Consider the following 20664-nt stretch of genomic DNA (forward strand, 5'->3'; position numbering starts at 1 on the left):
TGAGTACATCTTTTGTTGGTGGGGTGTTGGTGAGTACATCTTAGACTTTTGTTGGTGGTGTGGTGGTGAGTACATCTTTTGTTGGTGGGGTAGTGGTGAGTACATCTTTTGTTGGTGGGGTAGTGGTGAGTACATCTTTTGTTGGTGGGGTGGTGGTGAGTACATCTTAGACTTTTGTTGGTGGTGTGGTGGTGAGTACATCTTTTGTTGGTGGGTAGGGTAGTGGTGAGTACATCTTTTGTTGGTGGGTGGTGTAAGTCAACCCATTCAGACATCACTGGGCTGATTCTATCTGTAAACTTGACAGGGACCAAAAGGAGAGCCAGGTCCTCAAGGACCTCCAGGACCTGCAGGACCTAGAGGATTCCGAGGACCTCAGGGAGAAATGGGCCTGCCTGGTTTTGTGGTACGTCCTCAGTAAACTTCCTCATGGCATATACTGTAAACCTCCTGATCTTCCACTCATAATATCTACTGTAAACCTCCTGATCTTCTGATCATGACATCTACTGTGAACCTCTCTAAAACAAGGTTCCTCGCCTAACTTACTGTAAACCTCTCTAAAACAAGGAACCTCCCCAAACCTACTGTAAACCTCTCTAAAAAAGAATCCTCCCCTAACTTTTTGTTTCTAATACACACAGGGCAGGAACGGAGCACAAGGTAAAAAAGGTGAGCCAGGTGTTGGCATCAAAGGTGAACCAGGTGTCAGCATCAAGGGAGAAAAGGTAAGTTTTTCCTCATCTTACATGTAATGCTTACATCAGTTGAAGATTCAACATTTGTTGTATGTTTGCGGTGGGGCTCAATATATTTTTTAATGAGAACTTGAATGGGAATAATAACTTTTAGCTTTACGTTGATAAACAAAAAAACATGCCATTTTCTTTAAATTGGTAACTTTATAAAGTCATATTTAAATTGAGTTTTTTTAATCTGGTGAAGTCACATTTTTAAATATGATAAACTTGATGTTGTAATGAGTTATTGATTTTGATGAAAATCAAAATTTTAAAAAATCTGATGAACTGTTGTAGGGCAGCCCAGGAGACAGAGGACTGCGAGGTTTTGTGGGCCCAGCTGGACCACCAGGGCCACCGGGGACAGTTGCTGACGGCCTCACTGTTCCCAGCTGTAAGTCGTGCCCTACACTGCTAAACCCAATGCATAGGTCAAGGTCATAGCCATCCCACCTGCCTGTCATAACCATCCCACCTGCCTGTAAATTACCCCTTGTCATTTCCCACCACCTTCATATTCTCAGATCAATCACCCCGTCAATGACCACCTATCCCATTAACATATATATTATGCCTATCATTATCCAACACCTCAAGCAGCTCCTTATTTCTACCCCTAACCGTATTCTTAACTCTGTCCTTAACTTTAACCTCATCCTAAACCCTAACACTATCTTAAACATTATCCATTCCCCTATCCCTAACCCTATCTGAACCTTAAGCTATCTGTATGTCTATCTCAGAGGCTAAGCTACCATTTTGGCGCCCAGAGACACTTTCAATTTGGCGTTCCCCCCTCGGGAACAACCTTTCAATTTGCAATTTGCACCCCTCCTCCCTCAAACTTTTAATTTGTCTTTCCAACCCATTTTGGCGCCCCCTAACGTTGGCGCCCGGGGCATATGTACCCCTGCCCCCCCTCTCACTACCCCTCTGGTCTATCTCTAAATGACCAAGAAGTATTTTACAGGGAATAATGTTCTAATGTTTTTTATTTTGACTATTACTCATAATTTCTCCAGCATTACCTCTTGATATTACTTTTGTTTTAATATTTTTTTTCTACATTAAACAATTGCAAATAACATAGTGTTTTCATCAACTCTCTGACCTTTGAACTTTAACCTGGTCAAGTTGACCTTACATCTGATTTAAATTTTTCAGATCTGCCTGGACCAAAAGGTGATAAGGGTGACCGCGGCAAGGACGGCATGCCTGGACTACAGGTTGTAATCTTAGACATAATAGTCTTAACATTTTTTAAAGTTTCATTTGTGGTACTTGAACCCATTCATACAACAAATCCCTTTTACTTATACCAACTTAGCAGTAAATCTCTTATCCCTGTACCATTACAATGGCTAGTCAGACAAAAGTCCAAGTACTTAATGATGTTGTAAAATAAAACGCCATGTCATTTCTAACACCAAGACTGTCTGTCCATTTCAGGGTCTAGAGGGCCAAACTGGGCCACCTGGCCCACCAGGATTACCTGGCCGACCAGGGCCACCAGGTCCAGCAAGCTCATCCAGGCTGGACGATGACCTTCTTATGGGCCCTGAAGGTCCACCAGGGCCCCAAGGTCCACCTGTAAGACACCTGTTTGTTTTTTCATAATTGGGATACTGGTTACTTAACTGACTTAATTAATACAGCAACTAACTTTTGTTAACATTCTTGTTTACTGTAAAATATTTCATTTTTGGTTTTAACTTCATGGTGAGCATAGTTAGAAGTATGGATTTGATTACAAATTCAACATTCTAATTTAGCATATGTTAACATTTAAGTCTTCTGCACTGTATGTTAACACTCAGGTTTTTAGCACCCGTCAACATTCATAGTTTTTGCACAAATTAACATTTAGGTATTTGGCAAATGTTAACATTTAGGTTTTTGGCAAATGTTGACATTCAGGTTTTTGGCAAATGTTAACATTTAGGTTTTTGGCAAATGTTGACATTCAGGTTTTTGGCAAATGTTGACATTCAGGTTTTTGGCAAATATTGACATTCAGGTTTTTGGCAAATGTTGACATTCAGGTTTTTGGCAAATGTTGACATTCAGGTTTTTGGCAAATGTTAACATTCAGATTTAAACTCCACAGGGTCCTAAAGGAGATCGTGGTGAAACAGTAGTAGGACCACGAGGTCCACAAGGTTTTCAGGGCCCACCAGGTCCACCAGGCATTGGTCTGCCGGGCCCACCAGGACCACCAGGGGACGTCATCATTGGCAACAGTGGTAGCTCAGACCGTGTTATTGCTGGGCCCCCAGGCCCACCTGGGCCCCCCGGTCCTCCAGGTTATTCATTTGGATATGACAGTAACCAGAGCCAAATACCCATTGGTCAAACAGTGGGTGCTGGTGGCGTCAAGGTGAGTGTGGTGACAGTGAATTTAGTGGGGTGAATATGTGAGTGATGTAAGGTGAGGTGACACAGTGGGTGTGAGTGGTGTGTAGGTGAGTGTGGTGACACAGTGGGTGTGTGTGGTGTGAAGGTTAGGTGACACAGTGGGTGTGAGTGGTGTGTAGGTGAGTGTGGTGACACAGTGGGTGTGTGTGGTGTGAAGGTAAGGTGACACAGTGGGTGTGAGTGGTGTGAAGGTTAGGTGACACAGTGGGTGTGAGTGGTGTGAAGGTAAGGTGACACAGTGGGTGTGAGTGGTGTGAAGGTAAGGTGACACAGTGGGTGTGAGTGGTGTGAAGGTAAGGTGACACAGTGGGTGTGAGTGGTGTGAAGGTAAGGTGACACAGTGGGTGTGAGTGGTGTGAAGGTAAGGTGACACAGTGGGTGTGAGTGGTGTGAAGGTGAGTGTTGATACAGTTGGTGTGAGTGGTGTGAAGGTAAGGTGACACAGTGGGTGTGAGTGGTGTGAAGGTAAGTGTGGTGACACAGTGGGTGTGAGTGGTGTGAAGGTAAGGTGACACAGTGGGTGTGAGTGGTGTGAAGGTAAGTGTGGTGACACAGTGGGTGTGAGTGGTGTGAAGGTAGGGTGACACAGTGGGTGTGAGTGGTGTGAAGGTAAGGTGACACAGTGGGTGTGAGTGGTGTGAAGGTAAGGTGACACAGTGGGTGTGAGTGGTGTGAAGGTAAGGTGACACAGTGGGTGTGAGTGCTGTGAAGGTAAGTGTGGTGACACAGTGGGTGTGAGTGGTGTGAAGGTAGGGTGACACAGTGGGTGTGAGTGGTGTGTAGGTGAGTGTGGTGACACAGTGGGTGTGAGTGGTGTGAAGGTAAGTGTGGTGACACAGTGGGTGTGAGTGGTGTGAAGGTAAGGTGACACAGTGGGTGTGAGTGGTGTGAAGGTAAGTGTGGTGACACAGTGGGTGTGAGTGGTGTGAAGGTAGGGTGACACAGTGGGTGTGAGTGGTGTGAAGGTAAGGTGACACAGTGGGTGTGAGTGGTGTGAAGGTAAGGTGACACAGTGGGTGTGAGTGGTGTGAAGGTAAGGTGACACAGTGGGTGTGAGTGGTGTGAAGGTAAGGTGACACAGTGGGTGTGAGTGGTGTGAAGGTAAGGTGACACAGTGGGTGTGAGTGGTGTGAAGGTAAGGTGACACAGTGGGTGTGAGTGGTGTGAAGGTGAGTGTTGATACAGTTGGTGTGAGTGGTGTGAAGGTAAGGTGACACAGTGGGTGTGAGTGGTGTGAAGGTGAGTGGTGACACAGTGGGTGTGAGTGGTGTGAAGGTAAGGTGACACAGTGGGTGTGAGTGGTGTGAAGGTAAGGTGACACAGTGGGTGTGATTGATGTGAAGGTACGGTGACACAGTGGGTGTGAGTGGTGTGAAGGTAAGGTGACACAGTGGGTGTGAGTGGTGTGAAGGTAAGGTGACACAGTGGGTGTGAGTGGTGTGAAGGTAAGGTGACACAGTGGGTGTGAGTGGTGTGAAGGTAAGGTGACACAGTGGGTGTGAGTGGTGTGAAGGTGAGTGGTGACACAGTGGGTGTGAGTGGTGTGAAGGTAAGGTGATACAGTGGGTGTGAGTGGTGTGAAGGTAAGGTGACACAGTGAATGTGAGTGGTGTGAAGGTAAGGTGACACAGTGGGTGTGGGTGGTGTGAAGGTAAGGTGACACAGTGGGTGTGAGTGGTGTGAAGGTAAGGTGACACAGTGGGTGTGAAGGTAAGGTGACACAGTGGGTGTGAGTGGTGTGAAGGTGAGTAGTGACACAGTGGGTGTCAAGGTGAGTGGTGACACAGTGAATGTGAGTGGTGTGAGGGTGAGGTGACACAGTGAATGTGAGTGGTGTGAGGGTGAGGTGACACAGTGGGTGTGAGTGGTGTGAAGGTAAGGTGACACAGTGGGTGTGAGTGGTGTGAAGGTGAGTAGTGACACAGTGGGTGTGAGTGGTGTGAAGGTAAGGTGACACAGTGGGTGTGAGTGGTGTGAAGGTAAGGTGACACAGTGGGTGTGAGTGGTGTGAAGGTACGGTGACACAGTGGGTGTGAGTGGTGTGAAGGTAAGGTGACACAGTGGGTGTGAGTGGTGTAAAGGTAAGGTGACACAGTGGGTGTGAGTGGTGTGAAGGTAAGGTGACACAGTGGGTGTGAGTGGTGTGAAGGTGAGTGGTGACACAGTGGGTGTGAGTGGTGTGAAGGTAAGGTGACACAGTGGTGTGAAGGTAAGGTGACACAGTGGGTGTGAGTGGTGTGAAGGTAAGGTGACACAGTGGGTGTGAGTGGTGTGAAGGTAAGGTGACACAGTGGGTGTGAGTGGTGTGAAGGTAAGGTGACACAGTGGGTGTGAGTGGTGTGAAGGTAAGGTGACACAGTGGGTGTGAGTGGTGTGAAGGTAAGGTGACACAGTGGGTGTGAGTGGTGTGAAGGTAAGGTGACACAGTGGGTGTGAGTGGTGTGAAGGTAAGGTGACACAGTGGGTGTGAGTGGTGTGAAGGTAAGGTGACACAGTGGGTGTGAGTGGTGTGAAGGTAAGGTAACACAGTGGGTGTGAGTGGTTTGAAGGTAAGGTGACACAGTGGGTGTGAGTGGTGTCAAGGTGAGTGTGGTGACAGTTGGTGTGAGTGGTGTGAAGGTAAGGTGACACAGTGGGTGTGAGTGGTGTGAAGGTAAGATGACACAGTGGGTGTGAGTGGTGTGAAGGTAAGGTGACACAGTTGGTGTGGGTGGTGTGAAGGTAAGGTGACACAGTGGGTGTGAGTGGTGTGAAGGTAAGATGACACAGTGGGTGTGAGTGGTGTGAAGGTAAGGTGACACAGTGGGTGTGAGTGGTGTGAAGGTAAGGTGACACAGTGGGTGCTGGTTGTACTGGTGACATGTAGCTAATGTCCAACTTCCCATTTGACCAAACAGGGCGCTGTTGTGTACCTTAACACCCAGGCCTTGATGCAGGTATCTTACAACCTGCCTCAAGGCACGCTGGCATTCCTTACGGAAGAAGAGGTCCTCTACCTGAGGGTCAAGGGTGGTTGGAAGGAAATTCAGGTGAGTGGACTATATGAAGTATGGACAGTTTTTCTTATCAAGGCGTATCAAGAATCCAACGTAACTATTTAAAAAAACTATTATTAAATTTAAAAAAAATTAAAATCAAATAACAGTTGATCACTAGGCAAATGGACAGTGTTTACATCTGATCAGTGAACAAATGATATGTTTCATAAGTGATATGTTAACTGTTTTCTCTCATTATTTTGACCTCATATGTGACCTTTGAACTTTGCAGCAGGGTCGCACAATTCCAATCAGAGTACCGCCAACAACTGTAAGTAGTCTCATCTTGTGTTTTTAGTTTAGCTGCACCCAATAATATACCACCCCATGTGGTTGTGTCAGTGTTTCACAGAATGTGGTGGTGTCTGTTTTAGCCACACTAGTCTCAATGTTATCTACACAATGTCAGTGTTTCACAGAATGTGGTTGTGTCAGGGTTTCACAGAATGTGGTTGTGTCAGGGTTTCACAGAATGTGGTTGTGCCTGTAAACACATCTGACTTGTTGTTTTATGGAAAAAACTGTTTGTCTTGTCTCTATGTTATAAACTGAGTTTTTTTTAAAAAGGTTGACTCTTTTCATTCAATTATAACACTGAAAGCAGATATCACTAAACCACACAAACATCACAAAACCACACACATATCACTTAACCACACACAATCTTTAAACAAACAGATGTCTTTGAATCAAATACACTGCACTATACTGCACAAACACACATCTATACATCACAAACACACATCTATACATCACAAATATACTTCTATAGATCACTAACACACACCTATACATCATAAACACACTTCTATACATCACAAACACACACCTATAAAACACAAACACACATCTATTGATCACAAACACACATCTATTGATCACAAACACACATCTATTGATCACAAACACACATCTCTACATCACAAACGCACACCTATAAAACAAACACACATCACTGCACTCATCAAAGTGCTGTGATTGTATTACAATCTCAATTAAATGGCTTTGTCTGCCACCACTATAAATAACTGCTTATAAAATTTTAAAGAATAATTCTCTTTGCTTGAACCACTCATATAGATTAATTTACACTTGTTAATAAATTTTTACAAAACATTTACAGTTGTTAATATATTTTTACAAAACATTTTTGCTAATATATTCTTTACAAAACATTTACACTTGTTAATATATTCTTTACAAAACATTTACTTTTGCTAAGATATTCTTTACAAAACAAGTTCCTTTTAATCTGGCATGAAGATGCATTTTTGATCTTCTAGTCACATGATCATGTTGTTAATTTTCATTGAATTTTATAAGACTATTCTGGTTCATTGGTTTTCATGAAGATATTGTTAAAATCTATTAAAAAGAAAAATGTTTGCTCATTATCAACACTTGAACAGCACAGGAGTGTCTACAATTTTAATATCATCTGCACAATATTAAATTTAAAACCTTTGTTTTTAAACTGAAGCATTTTGATTAATCTTACATTTAGGCTATAGGTCACCATTTCATCTTACAATTAGGCTGTAGGTCACCATTTCATCTTATAATTAGGTCACCATTACATCTTACAACTAGGTCACAATTACATCTTACAATTAGGCCATAATCCACCATTAGATCTTACAATTAGGCAATAGGTCACCATTTCATCTTACATCTAGGCTATAGGTCAACATAACATCTTACAAGTAGATCATTTTAAAAAAATCTAGCATATAGTTTGATTTATCCATCACAACCACCCAGAGGTTACCTAGCATATAGTTAGATTTATCCATGACAACCACCCAGAGGTTACCTACACAACCACCCAGAGGTTACCATGACAACCACCCAGAGCTTACCTAGCTGGATTTTTTTTCTTATGGATTCAACTAATCTTGCAGTGCTTTAACAGATTGCCATGGCAACCATAGCTTTTGTTTACCCAGCAAAATCTGACGACTTTAATTTAAATGAGTCCTGAAGTGGTTTTTTTTTTTGAGTGTAGCTAAGAGTGTTTTTTTTAATGAAATTACAGTGGGCTTGGGTTTTTGCTATGCTTAAGTTTGCATTGAGCTGGGGTTTTGGTTTAGATTAGCTGCAGCTTGCAATTATCTAAACAGAAAATCTGTATTCTTCTTAAAAATACATTTCTTTGGAATAAAAACAAATTCAATGTTAATATCTTTAAAAGGCGACTGGTATTACATACAAAGTTAAGTGATGTCGTGTGTTTTGTTTTTATCCTGAACGTTGGGTAGTTAGCGCAACCCTTGAGAACCTCTGTACTCTGTTTGTTGTCCTGTTGCTGAGCTAGCCATACGTCTGCTGGGTCCAGCTGTTTTGTGGTTCTCAAACTTGTCAGACTGTACCCTGTACTGAGTGTAGACGGCCAACTGATGAATGTTACAATGAGACTAGTTCTAGTGTTTGTTGGCCTTCACAGTGGGGTTTTCTCCCTTTAGCAAAGTGGTGTTTTATTTTTTAAATACTATTTTATTATGTTAAACTCCTTCACTGGAAACATATTATTTAATATTTTTTATCAACTCTATCAATATGAACTAAACATCTTTGTCCAGATTTATGTGATTATGCCAATTTGGCCAATCCCATTTTTTAAAATTGTGTCAGGTTTGTATCAACTGATTTGTTTTTGTTTTTCTTTTTTTTCCCTAAACTTTGTATGGGGGAACTTGCTTTGGTTTGATGCATGCAATAGAGCAATATACCAGAGGACAACACATCCAGAAGGGGAGAGAGTTCCTTGCCTTCCCAAAGCAAGACTGGGACCATATATGACACTGATGCTGCAGAACTGGCCAGGTACAAGCAGGAACTTGAGGAGAGGAAGAGAAGAAGGGAGAGGGAAAGAATACGGAGACTAAACGAAAGTAGAGATAACGGAGACGAACGGCGGAATCAGTTTAGGATAGAGGAGGAGAGGAAGAGAGAGAGAGAGAGGGTACAGGCTGAACAGGAGAGACAGAGAGTGGAGAGAGATCGCTTGTTAAAAGAGGAAGCTGAGAGGAACAGAGTCTCAGAGGAGAGGAGAAAATTGGAGGCTGAGAGGCAGAGAAGGCTGGACGAGAGGAAGAGACTGGAGGAGGAAAGAGAGAGACAGAGGCAAGAGTTAGAAAGGACAGAGAGAGAGAGGAGGCTCCTAGAGAGGGAGAGGCTAGAGCGTGAGAGGAGATTGCAAGGGAGACAGGTGCCAGAGAATCAGAGATGGAGGTCGTCCACTAACCAGAACATTTACAACAGACGAGACCAGCAGACGCCGTGGCTTAGTGTGCAAGATAAATTCCGCCTGCCAAACCAAGCCGTGTCTGTGACCCATGTCCGAGTGGTCGGCAATGACCAGCAGGACGAACAGGTCCAAGACAATAAGCCACGGGTAATGACTTTTGTTTCGGTACCCTGCCAGACTCTGCTTACTGCGTGCTCATAGGGTCAGGGGCTTCATAAAACGCTTACCTTAGAGCCACTGATTTCTTATCATAGCCTTTAGCCTCTGCTCTACTATAGCCACGTGTATACATGGTAGGCAGCCACATATTTATCCTGGTCCAAAGCCACTTAACACTGAAAATAATGCTGATTATTGTCACTGTTATTTCAACCATTGTTGGCAAATAGTATTTATAAAACTCACATGTTTAACGTCACAGCCTTAAAAAATGCTTTACTTTAATCTATATATTTTTAAGCGTAGCTTATTTTTTAAGACAACATTAATTTTTTTTAAAATTTAAATATATTTTTAAAAATATATTTAAATTGATAAATTTATAAAATGTGTATTTTAAAACAAAAAAAATTAAATCTTCAATACTACTTAACTGTTAACTAAGAATCTATTCTGTTTTTTTTTTTTTTTCTATAATATATATTTTTTATTTTTATTTTTGAATAGACCTAAGCTATTTTAAAATTTAAAACAAAATACTTTATTCTGTAAAAGTAAAGTTTTAAAAGCGTTAAAGTAAATGTGAATAAAACTTTGGCTGACCATGAAAAGTGTGCACACATCTCAGCTGCTTTAGCTACTGCATGAATATTCATGACTCATAGAGACGTTTTCACATGTAGTTTTGTACTGCTGAGGTACAGCTCAATATTTAATTACATATTCTTGTTTGTTTTTTTTCTTTGTACTCTGATTTTTCATTTTAAAAAAAAAAAACTTTATTTGTTTTAGGTAGAAGAATTTACTCTTGTAACTGTGGTAACAAACTTCATTCTAAGACAACCTTTAACCTTAAGATAGTTTTCTAGACTCACTTTGGTTATGGGCAGTTAACTTTTTTCTTGTCACCACAGTGGTTTCCCTTGATCCTTAGTAACACAGACACACTCAACTAATGAATGTTTTTCTGTTCTTTTTATTATTGTTGTTGTTTCTATTTTTTATGATAACACAAGAGCTTAGGATGCTGTCTAGCAGATGTATGTCATCAGCCATACATATAAAAAACTTCCATCTTTGCTTATCTTTTTCAATATTAATTACATTAGCTAGCAGCCAACCATTCTTAATGAAGTTAGCTAAAAAAATACTTTAATAATTTACGCCACATATTTCTACTTAATATGCATTCAATATAAATACCACAAAAATATTAATTACAATAATTAAAGATAATGTTTAGATAAATTAATTTAAGTTTGTTGAATAACAAAATAAGGATTAAATAACAAAACAAAATTTTTAGAAGGTAAATACAAAAACTATTGAGCCCAATGTTGGGAGGTAGAGTAGAGGACATGAGGTTGCATGCAGACTGTACTTGATGTGTTTTTTCTCTCTTATCTATCTCATAAGCCATTTCCATTTCAGTCCAACCCAAGTTCTGAGACAGTAAGTTTATACCTGGCAATTGGCCAGGCCACTGGCCAGGTGGCCACAAACTTGGTGTGCTCTGCATGCTAGCTAGATCCAGTGCAATCCATTAACACCAGCCGATGTTTTACAATCTTTTTGGTTTCCATAACAGATTTAATTTAGATTAAATTAGAGTAGGACCCAAAGACTACTACAGCCATTCTGACAGCTACAGCAAATCTGGTACCTAAAGTTAACTGGCTGTTTAAAATTATGACAATCCTTATAAAAACAAACATGAATGACTGCTGAAATTGGCTCCCAATTAGCAACTGAAAAATTTGATTTAGTTTTTGATTATTTTATTTGTTGCACCGGTACACGTTTGGGTTTGAAATTTAATTTTTGTTTTTTTTTTAAACACAAAAAGTTAAAACAGTGTATGTGTTACTGTCAGTTGTCATTAAATATAGGCTATATTTAACCTTAAACAACCTTCATTTAAATAATTGTGATAATCAATGGCTTAAACTTAAATGTTAAAATTGCTGACTATGTTTGTTTTAATCTAATTAAAAAAAAGGCATTTTTGGCAGCGATATTTCAATAACAATTGCTTTATGTAAATACTTAACATTATTAAAATGTGAACTGGCAATTGAATTTCTCTTTGTGCTAACTTTATTTGGAAACTAACTTTTGGCCAGGTTTTTAACAAACCAACAACTAACTGCTTTTAGCTAACCAAATTTCCCGTCTGCTTTGAGTGAAGTGTTTCTAGCTGTAGACCTCTTGTCATCTCTGCATTATGACAGTGCCAACTGTAGACCAACAGTTTATCATAATTCTTATAAGTGTAAATTTCAAAACAACATTATTTTGATAAATCTGTAACAGTTGCTACTTTTAAACATCTGCTTACATTTCTAAACTGAATTCTTTAAAATCATTTGTCTTTTTTCCACAATATCTTAACAAATTCATTTTAAATTTTCTAGAACTGTACTTTGTAATTTGTCTATACCAATAATCATTATTTTAATTGTACTGGGCTTACTCCAAGTTACAATTAGTTTTGATTATTATGCTGTTACTTTCCGCAGACTACACCGCTACCTTCAATAAATGTTCCCATTGCTGCATCACTTGTTCAAGGTCCCATGGTAACTGACTCCTTTAATCTCTTATAAAAGTTTTGTAAAGAGTTAAAGCTGTTTTTTTTTAGTAAAAGAATAATACAAAATACGATGAAAAGAATGTAAACTTTTCTAATAAAAGAATAGTATAAAATGCTATGAAATAATGTAATTTTTTTTTCTAATAAAAGAATAACATAAAATGCTTTTGGAAATCATGCAAACTTTTCTTGTACAAGAGTAATATAAAATGCTCTAAAATGATGAGTTAACTTTTCTCGTACAGCTCCACCTGATAGCACTGGATAGGTCCATGTCAGGTCACATGAGAGGTTTAAGTGGTGTAGACCGCGAGTGTCACAAAGAGGCCCTGCAGCATAAGCTCAGCGGATCATACAGGGCATTCATCTCAACCACAGACCAACATCTCAGGTCTATCATTCATTACCAAAGGGACAGGCAACTTCCTATAGTTAATCTCAAGGTAGGCAGACCATTGGTTTAAATTTCTATTTCAGGAGATGTTTTACTTTACCAACAAAACACCACATTTTTTGAGTGATGATTTTAATTTATTTTCACTCAATAATTGAATTTTTGTTTTCATATGTCTAATAGCAGCAGTATAATATTTTATTGGCCTTTAATTTAATGTTTTTATTGAAAAAAAAGAGTTGTAACCTACATCATAAATAACACAAGATCATTAGGCATCATGAAATATGGTATAGCACATATGACCGAGTTTTAAAATTTAAAAGATTGTTGTTTTAGTTACAATATAGTTTTAAATGAAAAGTTTGATAGATTGTGTAGATGATTTCTGTCAGCGTCTGAACTTGTGTTAATAATTTTCCTGTCAACCCCCAGAATCAGATTTTGTTTAATTCCTGGGAAGCTTTAACTGACGGCAATGGCGCAGTCTTCAACAGCGAGACGCCAATTTACTCCTTTAGTGGCCGGGATGTCATGCTGGATAGTACATGGTCAGTCATTGGTCAATTTTTAAGAAACTTTTTGTGTAATACTAATATTAGCAGTCGTTGGTTAACTCCCAACACACACTTTATATTTAATACTACTGTTGTTACCGTTATTGAATAAATTAAATGAATAAATTCAATATTAGTAATATGTCAATTTTAATATATATTGCATATTTAATACTAATATTATCACTTATTGGTCAATTTTTGAAATAATTTTATATTTAATACAAATATTATCAGCGATTGGTCAATTTTTAACATACATTTTTGTTTAAGGGGATACACTCTGTTTTTATTTCTATTTTTTAACAATTTAAAATCTTAAGCCTTTTGAATATTTTTACCATGTTTGCACATGGAATTCAGAATTAAACAGCAAAAAAAAAGGGTTGAAAACAATTATGATTGTCACGGAAACCCGAAAAAACCTCAACCAGTTTGAATTTTTGGTACTTTTAAAAATGCTATGGTTTTTTTATTTATAAACAATCAAATTTACACTGCTTATATTTTAGTATATATTAAAACTTTTGTCACTACTACTTTTTGATAGAACTACTGTTCAGAATTCTACAAAGTCCAAAAAATTGCACCCATTTTAGTATGCAAAAGTTTTAAAATTTGCATACCATTTGCAATACCATAAAAAAATTTCTATGAAACCATCAAAATTCCATCGTGAAATTTTTAAAAATTTTTACATAAAGAACAATTACTGAAAATATGGTGGGCATTGTTTCATGAACAAAAAAAGTAGTAGGCTCTTTTATTATAGTGATAAAAACCTGAGAAAAACGGCAAAAAGTAACAAAAAAACCATTTCTATTTTTTTTTAAATTAAGTCATTTTAAAAATTGTTATGTACAGTTTTTTGACAAATTCCTTAGCACAACTCTGTTTAATAATTACTTTATCGTCATAAAAATATAACTTGGCTAAATACTTAATGCTTGAATCTTTTTTAAACAATTGAAGGTGAAGCTTTACCTATCATTCAAAGAGAAGCTTATATGAATATTTCTTGAACTATACATAACACCAATATTTAGATGAGTTAATTAGTCGTAATAGTTGGTATTTGTAATTGGAGAATACAATATAATTTTTTGTTTGTTTTGGGTTTAATTTGCTTTTCATATAAATAATCACCCTAAAACTTCTGTTTGTTAAAGAACAACTTTTAGTTAAATTTTAAAGTTTTGAAAAGCTTAGATATAATTAATCTCATATAGTTACTGCTGAAGCTATAAAAAAGTTGGTTTTCTTATATATTAATACTTTAAGTTAGTGTTAGTTTATTAAATTTTTAAACAAAACATATTGCATCTTCGTCATTTAATAATTGTAAGGTAACTAATATCAAACATATTCCAGCTTTAAAAATATCTGTTTATATTGTTTTTCAAGTGCAAAATGTTTTTTGTTCTTTTTGATAGAATTTTTTAGTTTTTTTCTCAAAACCTTTTTGAAACAGTTTAATCACAAACTGCTTGCTGAGTTTACACAAAAGTTTTTAGTAAAGCTACATAGTACATAACATGTTCGTGAGGCAAGTAGTGGGGGCTTTTTTAGTTCTCTGATTATTTTTAGACAAAAGTGTAGGCCACACGGGATTAAATTTTGTAAAAAAAAATGGCCGCTAGAAGAAATTTCATAACTAAAAAGATTTTTTAAATCTCTAGTTTTTCATCTAAAGTACCTTCTTACAGACAGTTACTAAAAATTTGAAAATCTGCGTAAACATTTACTTTTCCATTATAAAAAAAGGGAATTAGCTGACAATTGTTAAAAAAATTCTTCAAAAAAGTACACTAATTAAACTATCTAAAATATTTTTTATTTTTAGAATTATAGAAAATAAGTTCTCTATCAGGTGCCCCCCTAAAAAATAAGTTAAAGCAAATGAAAATATAATAATCTTTAATCAATAAAACAAAATAATACTTTTACATGCAATATTTTCAATTGGTGAACGTTTGAAAAACAGCAAACTACAAGTGTTGTTTAAATTCAAACTATACATGATTTATCTGACAACCTCACTGATGTATATGTATATATAACCATTTCCATGTTTAATTTAGGCCACAAAAGATCATCTGGCACGGCTCAAATGAGAGAGGAGAACTTTTAACAGATAAAATCTGCAACAAATGGCACACAAGATCCAACTCAACAGTAGCCGCAGCCAGCTCGCTAATGAAGCACAAGCTGCTGAACCAAGAGGAATACACCTGTAATAATGCGTTTATTGTTTTATGTATAGAAATCTCATCCAGGCGAGACTGAAGTGTTGGGGGGTGGGGTTGAATCTGGTCATGTGAGGTGTGTCTGGTCTATCTGTGTGAGCCGTTGGGTGGGGTTAGACTGCTCACTCTCTGCTTGGTGTCTCTGCTGTGTACATGACATAATCTCCCTTTGTACACTTTGATGTACACATGAGAGACTGACAGCCATAAAATATCTTGTGTAAAATAGCTTTTGAAGAAGTTCACTGTGTGGTGTACAGCTGATATGGACTTGTTTGTTTTTTTAGAACAAAAGTGTCAAATATGAAATGAAGGATTTCAAATCCCTAGCACTAAATGAAGATACAACTCTGTCTTTGCCAGTATTATGTTTTAGTCTACAGAGTGGGTACAAAATGTTGAGTTAAATAAAGGGAAGTACAAAGTTAGATGTTTCTCTTTAAGTACGTCAATTATTGAGGCGTACTTAGAAAAATGTTTTATTTTTTTATTGCATAAAAATTGGAACAAAATGTACATCTAATTATAAAAAAAAGTAATAAAATTAAATGTAATAATGTGACTAATTACCAAAGATAATTAAAAAAGATAAAGTAATGTATCAAAGATAAGAAAACTGAATGGGTTAGTTTGTTTGTGAAATGATTTTAACTGTTATCATGTATTTTAACGAGGTGAGAAAAAAGAGCGGTTATAGTCTTGCGCTCTGGTCTATTTATTTTCATGTGATTAGTTGAGCTTTTTTTTGTTTTGAAAATGGTTTTTATGTGTGCTGTTTCAAAACTCCTGTTTCATCTGTGTGCTAAGTGTGTGTACATTCAGTCACATCTTTTCATGTACTAAACTGTTTGTGTGTACATAGTCCTCCAGTGTACAAGCTCAATGTGTACAATCTAAAGTAGAGGTTGGAGCGAGGGCTCTTTAATTACATGTAAATACATCTCTCTCTGATCACTGGAAGGTGGGGGACTGCCTGAATGGGTTCTTTTAGCTGCTGGCTTTGGGCTAAAGCTGCCCCTAAAACTGAGCTTAAACTGTATCCAGCTGTGAGCTAAAGCAGCCCATAACTAAGCTTAAGCTGCCCCTGAGCTAAAACTACCCCCAGCTGTGAGCTAAACCAGCCCAGTGTCCCCAGCTGTGTCAACCTGCCCCCAGCTGTGAGCTAAACCTGCCCTCAGCTGTGAGCTAAAGCAGCCCAGTCAGTGTCCCCCAGCTGTGTCAACCTGCCTTGTGAAGTGAATGTTGAGAGAGGCCAGCTCATGTGATACTTGTTAACATGGCATAATCAACCATTTCTTGGCAATACGATGTTCTAGCAAGTCATGTTTTTACCCACCGTTTTGTTCCTTGATGGTCTTTTGTTCTTTTGTCCACTACTATGTTGGTCATTTGTCCTTAACTGTGATGGTCATTTGTCCACTACTGTGTTGGTCATTTGTCCACTACTGTGTTGGTCATTTGTCCTTAACTGTGATGGTCATTTGTCCACTACTGTGTTGGTCATTTGTCCACTACTGTGTTGGTCATTTGTCCACTACTGTGTTGGTCATTTGTCCACTGCTGTGTTGGTCATTTGTTCACTACTGTGTTGGTCATTTGTCCTCTACTGTGTTGGTCATTTGTCCATTGTCATATTGGTCATTTGTCCATACTGCATGCCATGTACACAGGATATTTTCTGTTTTCTTCATGTAAGACATTAGCTCTGTATTTATCATCCTCATAGAGAAGACTTTAGTAGCCCATACTGTTCATGTTTGTTTTCGTCATTTTTTAACTACACAATTAGTACCAAAACATTGTGATAAAGTATTTCATTTCATAAAAGAGTTCTCTTGTTTTTTTAATACCTGCTTGTGGTCAATTGTCTAAGCTGGTCTGAAGTATGTTGCCTTGACCTTCAAACTTGGTCATGTGACAAGTTTCTCTTTCCTTCCGTGCCGTGCTAGAGTGTATATTAGCATAACTCATTCAAATGTATATTATTGCCTAACGCTTTGTTAGATTAACCTCCCTTATGTTATAAATTAACTCCTTTACAACTGAGTTACTGTACCTATCAGAGAATATCTTTTATATTTATGCCCTAACATGTTTATGTCTCTGCTTCATACTCTTACAATATGTTTTTGTTTTATAGCTTCACATTTTATTCAATGAAGTAAACTGAATGTATATTTTTTAACAAAGATAAGATTAGTTATATAGTTGGCTTTAGTTGATTCTATTTAACTATTGACGTTCAAATAATTCGATTTTTAAGTTTTTCATTTATGTAAACTGTATTTTTTAAAAGATAATTATGATAATTATTAAATAGAATGAATAGATCACTAGATCTAGATGTATTTTTCACAAAACCTTAGCAAGCAGTGGTCCAAAAAAAGAGAACCCGAAAATATTTGTCTTTCCAAATCCTGGATTGGCAGTATATTGATGGTTCATCTTTTATAACTAACTTCCCTGCTTTATCAAAGAAACTTTTCAATGATGTCATTTACAGCTTCATTTTTTAATATATGAAACTATCAATTTGCTAAATCTAACTAAATTATTAAATTATTATGAAATGTTAAACACTTGTCTAATTTAGGTATGTATGAAATAAAATCGTTAGTGTACCATAAATGAAAAGAGTGAGAAACATTTCCTCTTAGTATTTCATTTTTTTCAGTTACTGATAGATAAGAAATGATTTTTTATGTGGAGATGGTGACAAATGTAAACTGGTAAATCATTTCAAAAAGCTGCTTGTAGTTGAATGCTCTCCCTTTAAGAAAAAAGGTCAACCTCATTTCTGCGATTGTCAAATCTGTAATGTTTCTCTAGCTGTTGTTACTATATTTAGATTATAAGTGAAGAGTTCTGTGTAAACTTACACCACTAAACAGAACTGAAGATTTAAATAAAAACCAAAAAACAATGGTGCTACAATTCTATCATTATATATAAAATATGCAACAAAATTTTAATTTGGCTCGGTGTTAATTTTTCTTGTTTCTTATTGTAAGTGTTGTGTTGTTAACATGTTTACATTGTTGAATCAAAGCTTTTGTTTAGTTGATGAGTGTGTTATTTCTTAGGTAACCGTCCACACAACTGCCATTGGCTCACAATACCAAACTGTAGGAAGTCCTAATGAGTACTCATCATGCTAATGACCAATACCCATGAACGTTTTATACATCTGGACTTCATGCTTGATGTAAATGTTTTAATACGTCCAAGGACAACAAAAACTAATTATTACTTCTGCAAAATTTCAACCTTTTAACTGTAAACACTAGACACACAACTCCAGCTCCTCTGTCAGACTAGAAAGATATTCATCTCAATGATCTCTTTACTCTTATATATTATTTGGAATATTTCATAAGTAAGTAAAGTTCCCTTACAAACCTGATGGTATATGGTGCAAGTAAAGTATATTTCTTCGTTTCTGTGACCTTGGCATATTAATGGATAGCGTGGTTAGATACCCATTAGAGCTGGGTGAACTCAGGGACGAGATTTTACTTAGGTCACAATCTCTGCTTACTATTTTATTTGCCTGTGGGTTTACAGTCTAATTATTGATCATGAGGCAATGTCTTTGATACTTTTTAGATATGTGCATAAATTTTGGAATTAACAAAGAAATTGTGACATTTTAGATATGGTTAAAAATTTAGTTACAAGATGCTTGATAACAGACACAATTTATTCACATTTTCGGAGTCGTCGAAGTGCTTGGGGTGTTGTTACATAGGAGCTTACATTTTGTATTTTTTAAACAATGTAATACTTAATACGTGAGAGATTTATTTATCTGTAAATAGCACAAACTTCTTACTTATTTTACCCACTCCACAAAACGTTAACTCCTTTTATATACGCTCCACACAATTTGGTACCATAAAAAGATAACGAATCTTATAATCTGAATACAAATCTGTTACATTACAACATTACTTAAAGTTAAAGTAATAGCAATGACTAAGACTTAAATTGAGTTCAAATAATGTGCAGGAAAGCCTTGTCAAATTATTCACCAAAATGTACAGAAACTAGAATCTAGAAATGTTGCAAAAATAGAAAAAAAACTTTAAAAAATTAAAACGAAGACATCAGAAGATAATAACAATATAAATTGATTATATAGATCTAGGCCTAATTACTTAAATTAATAATTATAGATAGATATTTCTCCGTGGCATATCAGTAAGCGGTAATCTATCGTTTTTGGGTAGGTAAAATCGCCCGCGACTTGTAATGTGAAAACCAGGTGACTCCTTAAATTTTAATAATTATTTCACATTTTGAGGAGGATTTATGTTTTTTAAAATACAAAAATGTTTCCTTGTTTCATTTATGTACCTGTTTTTAAACAATTGAATTAAAACTTTTCCGTAATAAATGAAGATTAGCGATGTTTCGAACAGATGCAACCATGCTCATTTACTATAGCAGCCATTTTGTTTAAGTTTTATTTTTATAAGCTTTTAGCGCGAGATTCAGGGAGAAGCCACTCTATTTTACAAATGGCTGCTGTTTATATATTATATAGCAAATCTTGCTCTCAGACACTGCTGTTTAAAGTTAATTTCTGGCCTATAAGTATATAGAGATATTTAGCTATTGATTTAGATCTAGATCTAGGTTTATTATTCATTTATCTATAATATTTGACACAAACATATGACTATACACTATACTTCTATTAAAGCCTTGACAATAAGGTAATGTTTTCGTACATTTTAATAGCCGCGGGCGATTTTACGTATCCAGAACGATAGAATACCCAGTAAGCTTAGCTCTAGATCTATATATCATAAAGATATTAGACGACGAGAAAAATGGCCCGTTGAGGAAGGGTACAACGGGCGCTAGGCTGATAGTGCTGTCTCTTTTCTCTAAACTAAAACCAACCCACCCCCCCACACACCACCCCCACCCCACCCCCCCACACACCACCCCCCACACACCACCCCCACCCCCACCCCCCACCACACACCACCCCCACCCCTCACCCCCACACACCACCCCCTCCACACACCACCCCCACCCCCACCACACACGACCCCCACCCCCCCCCCCCCCACCCCAAAAAAAAACATGTCTACCGTCCCATTCAACGAAATATAATTATATACTTTTTCCAGTGTCCGCCCCCTCCCAGAAAATTCTACCCCCGACCCCGAAAATTTCAAGTACCCCCACCCCTCTCCGGGGAGGAAAAAGTCTGAAAGAAACACTGAAACCAACCCCCCCCCACACACCACCCCCCCACCCACCC

At 37.5% G+C, this 20664-nt stretch overlaps 1 protein-coding gene across 1 annotated transcript; it reads left to right on the top strand.

The window, feature by feature from the left end:
- Positions 1-182: 182 nt before the first annotated feature.
- On the top strand, positions 183-16454 carry LOC131945833 (collagen alpha-1(XV) chain; the record flags this gene model as incomplete). The annotated part of the gene is made up of 14 exons (XM_059306444.1): positions 183-191; positions 308-406; positions 645-728; positions 1038-1134; positions 1905-1966; positions 2190-2330; positions 2848-3117; positions 6053-6184; positions 6426-6464; positions 8913-9587; positions 12119-12178; positions 12438-12635; positions 13022-13137; positions 15225-16454. Coding segments are annotated over 14 exons (2187 nt in total), but the record flags the coding sequence as incomplete, so codon positions are not given.
- Between the last annotated feature and the right edge of the window lie 4210 nt (positions 16455-20664).

This window comes from Physella acuta, unplaced genomic scaffold (assembly GCF_028476545.2).
Source record: "Physella acuta isolate Inbredline_101_S28 unplaced genomic scaffold, ASM2847654v3 ptg000537l, whole genome shotgun sequence".
Classification (NCBI taxonomy): Eukaryota; Metazoa; Mollusca; class Gastropoda; family Physidae; genus Physella; species Physella acuta.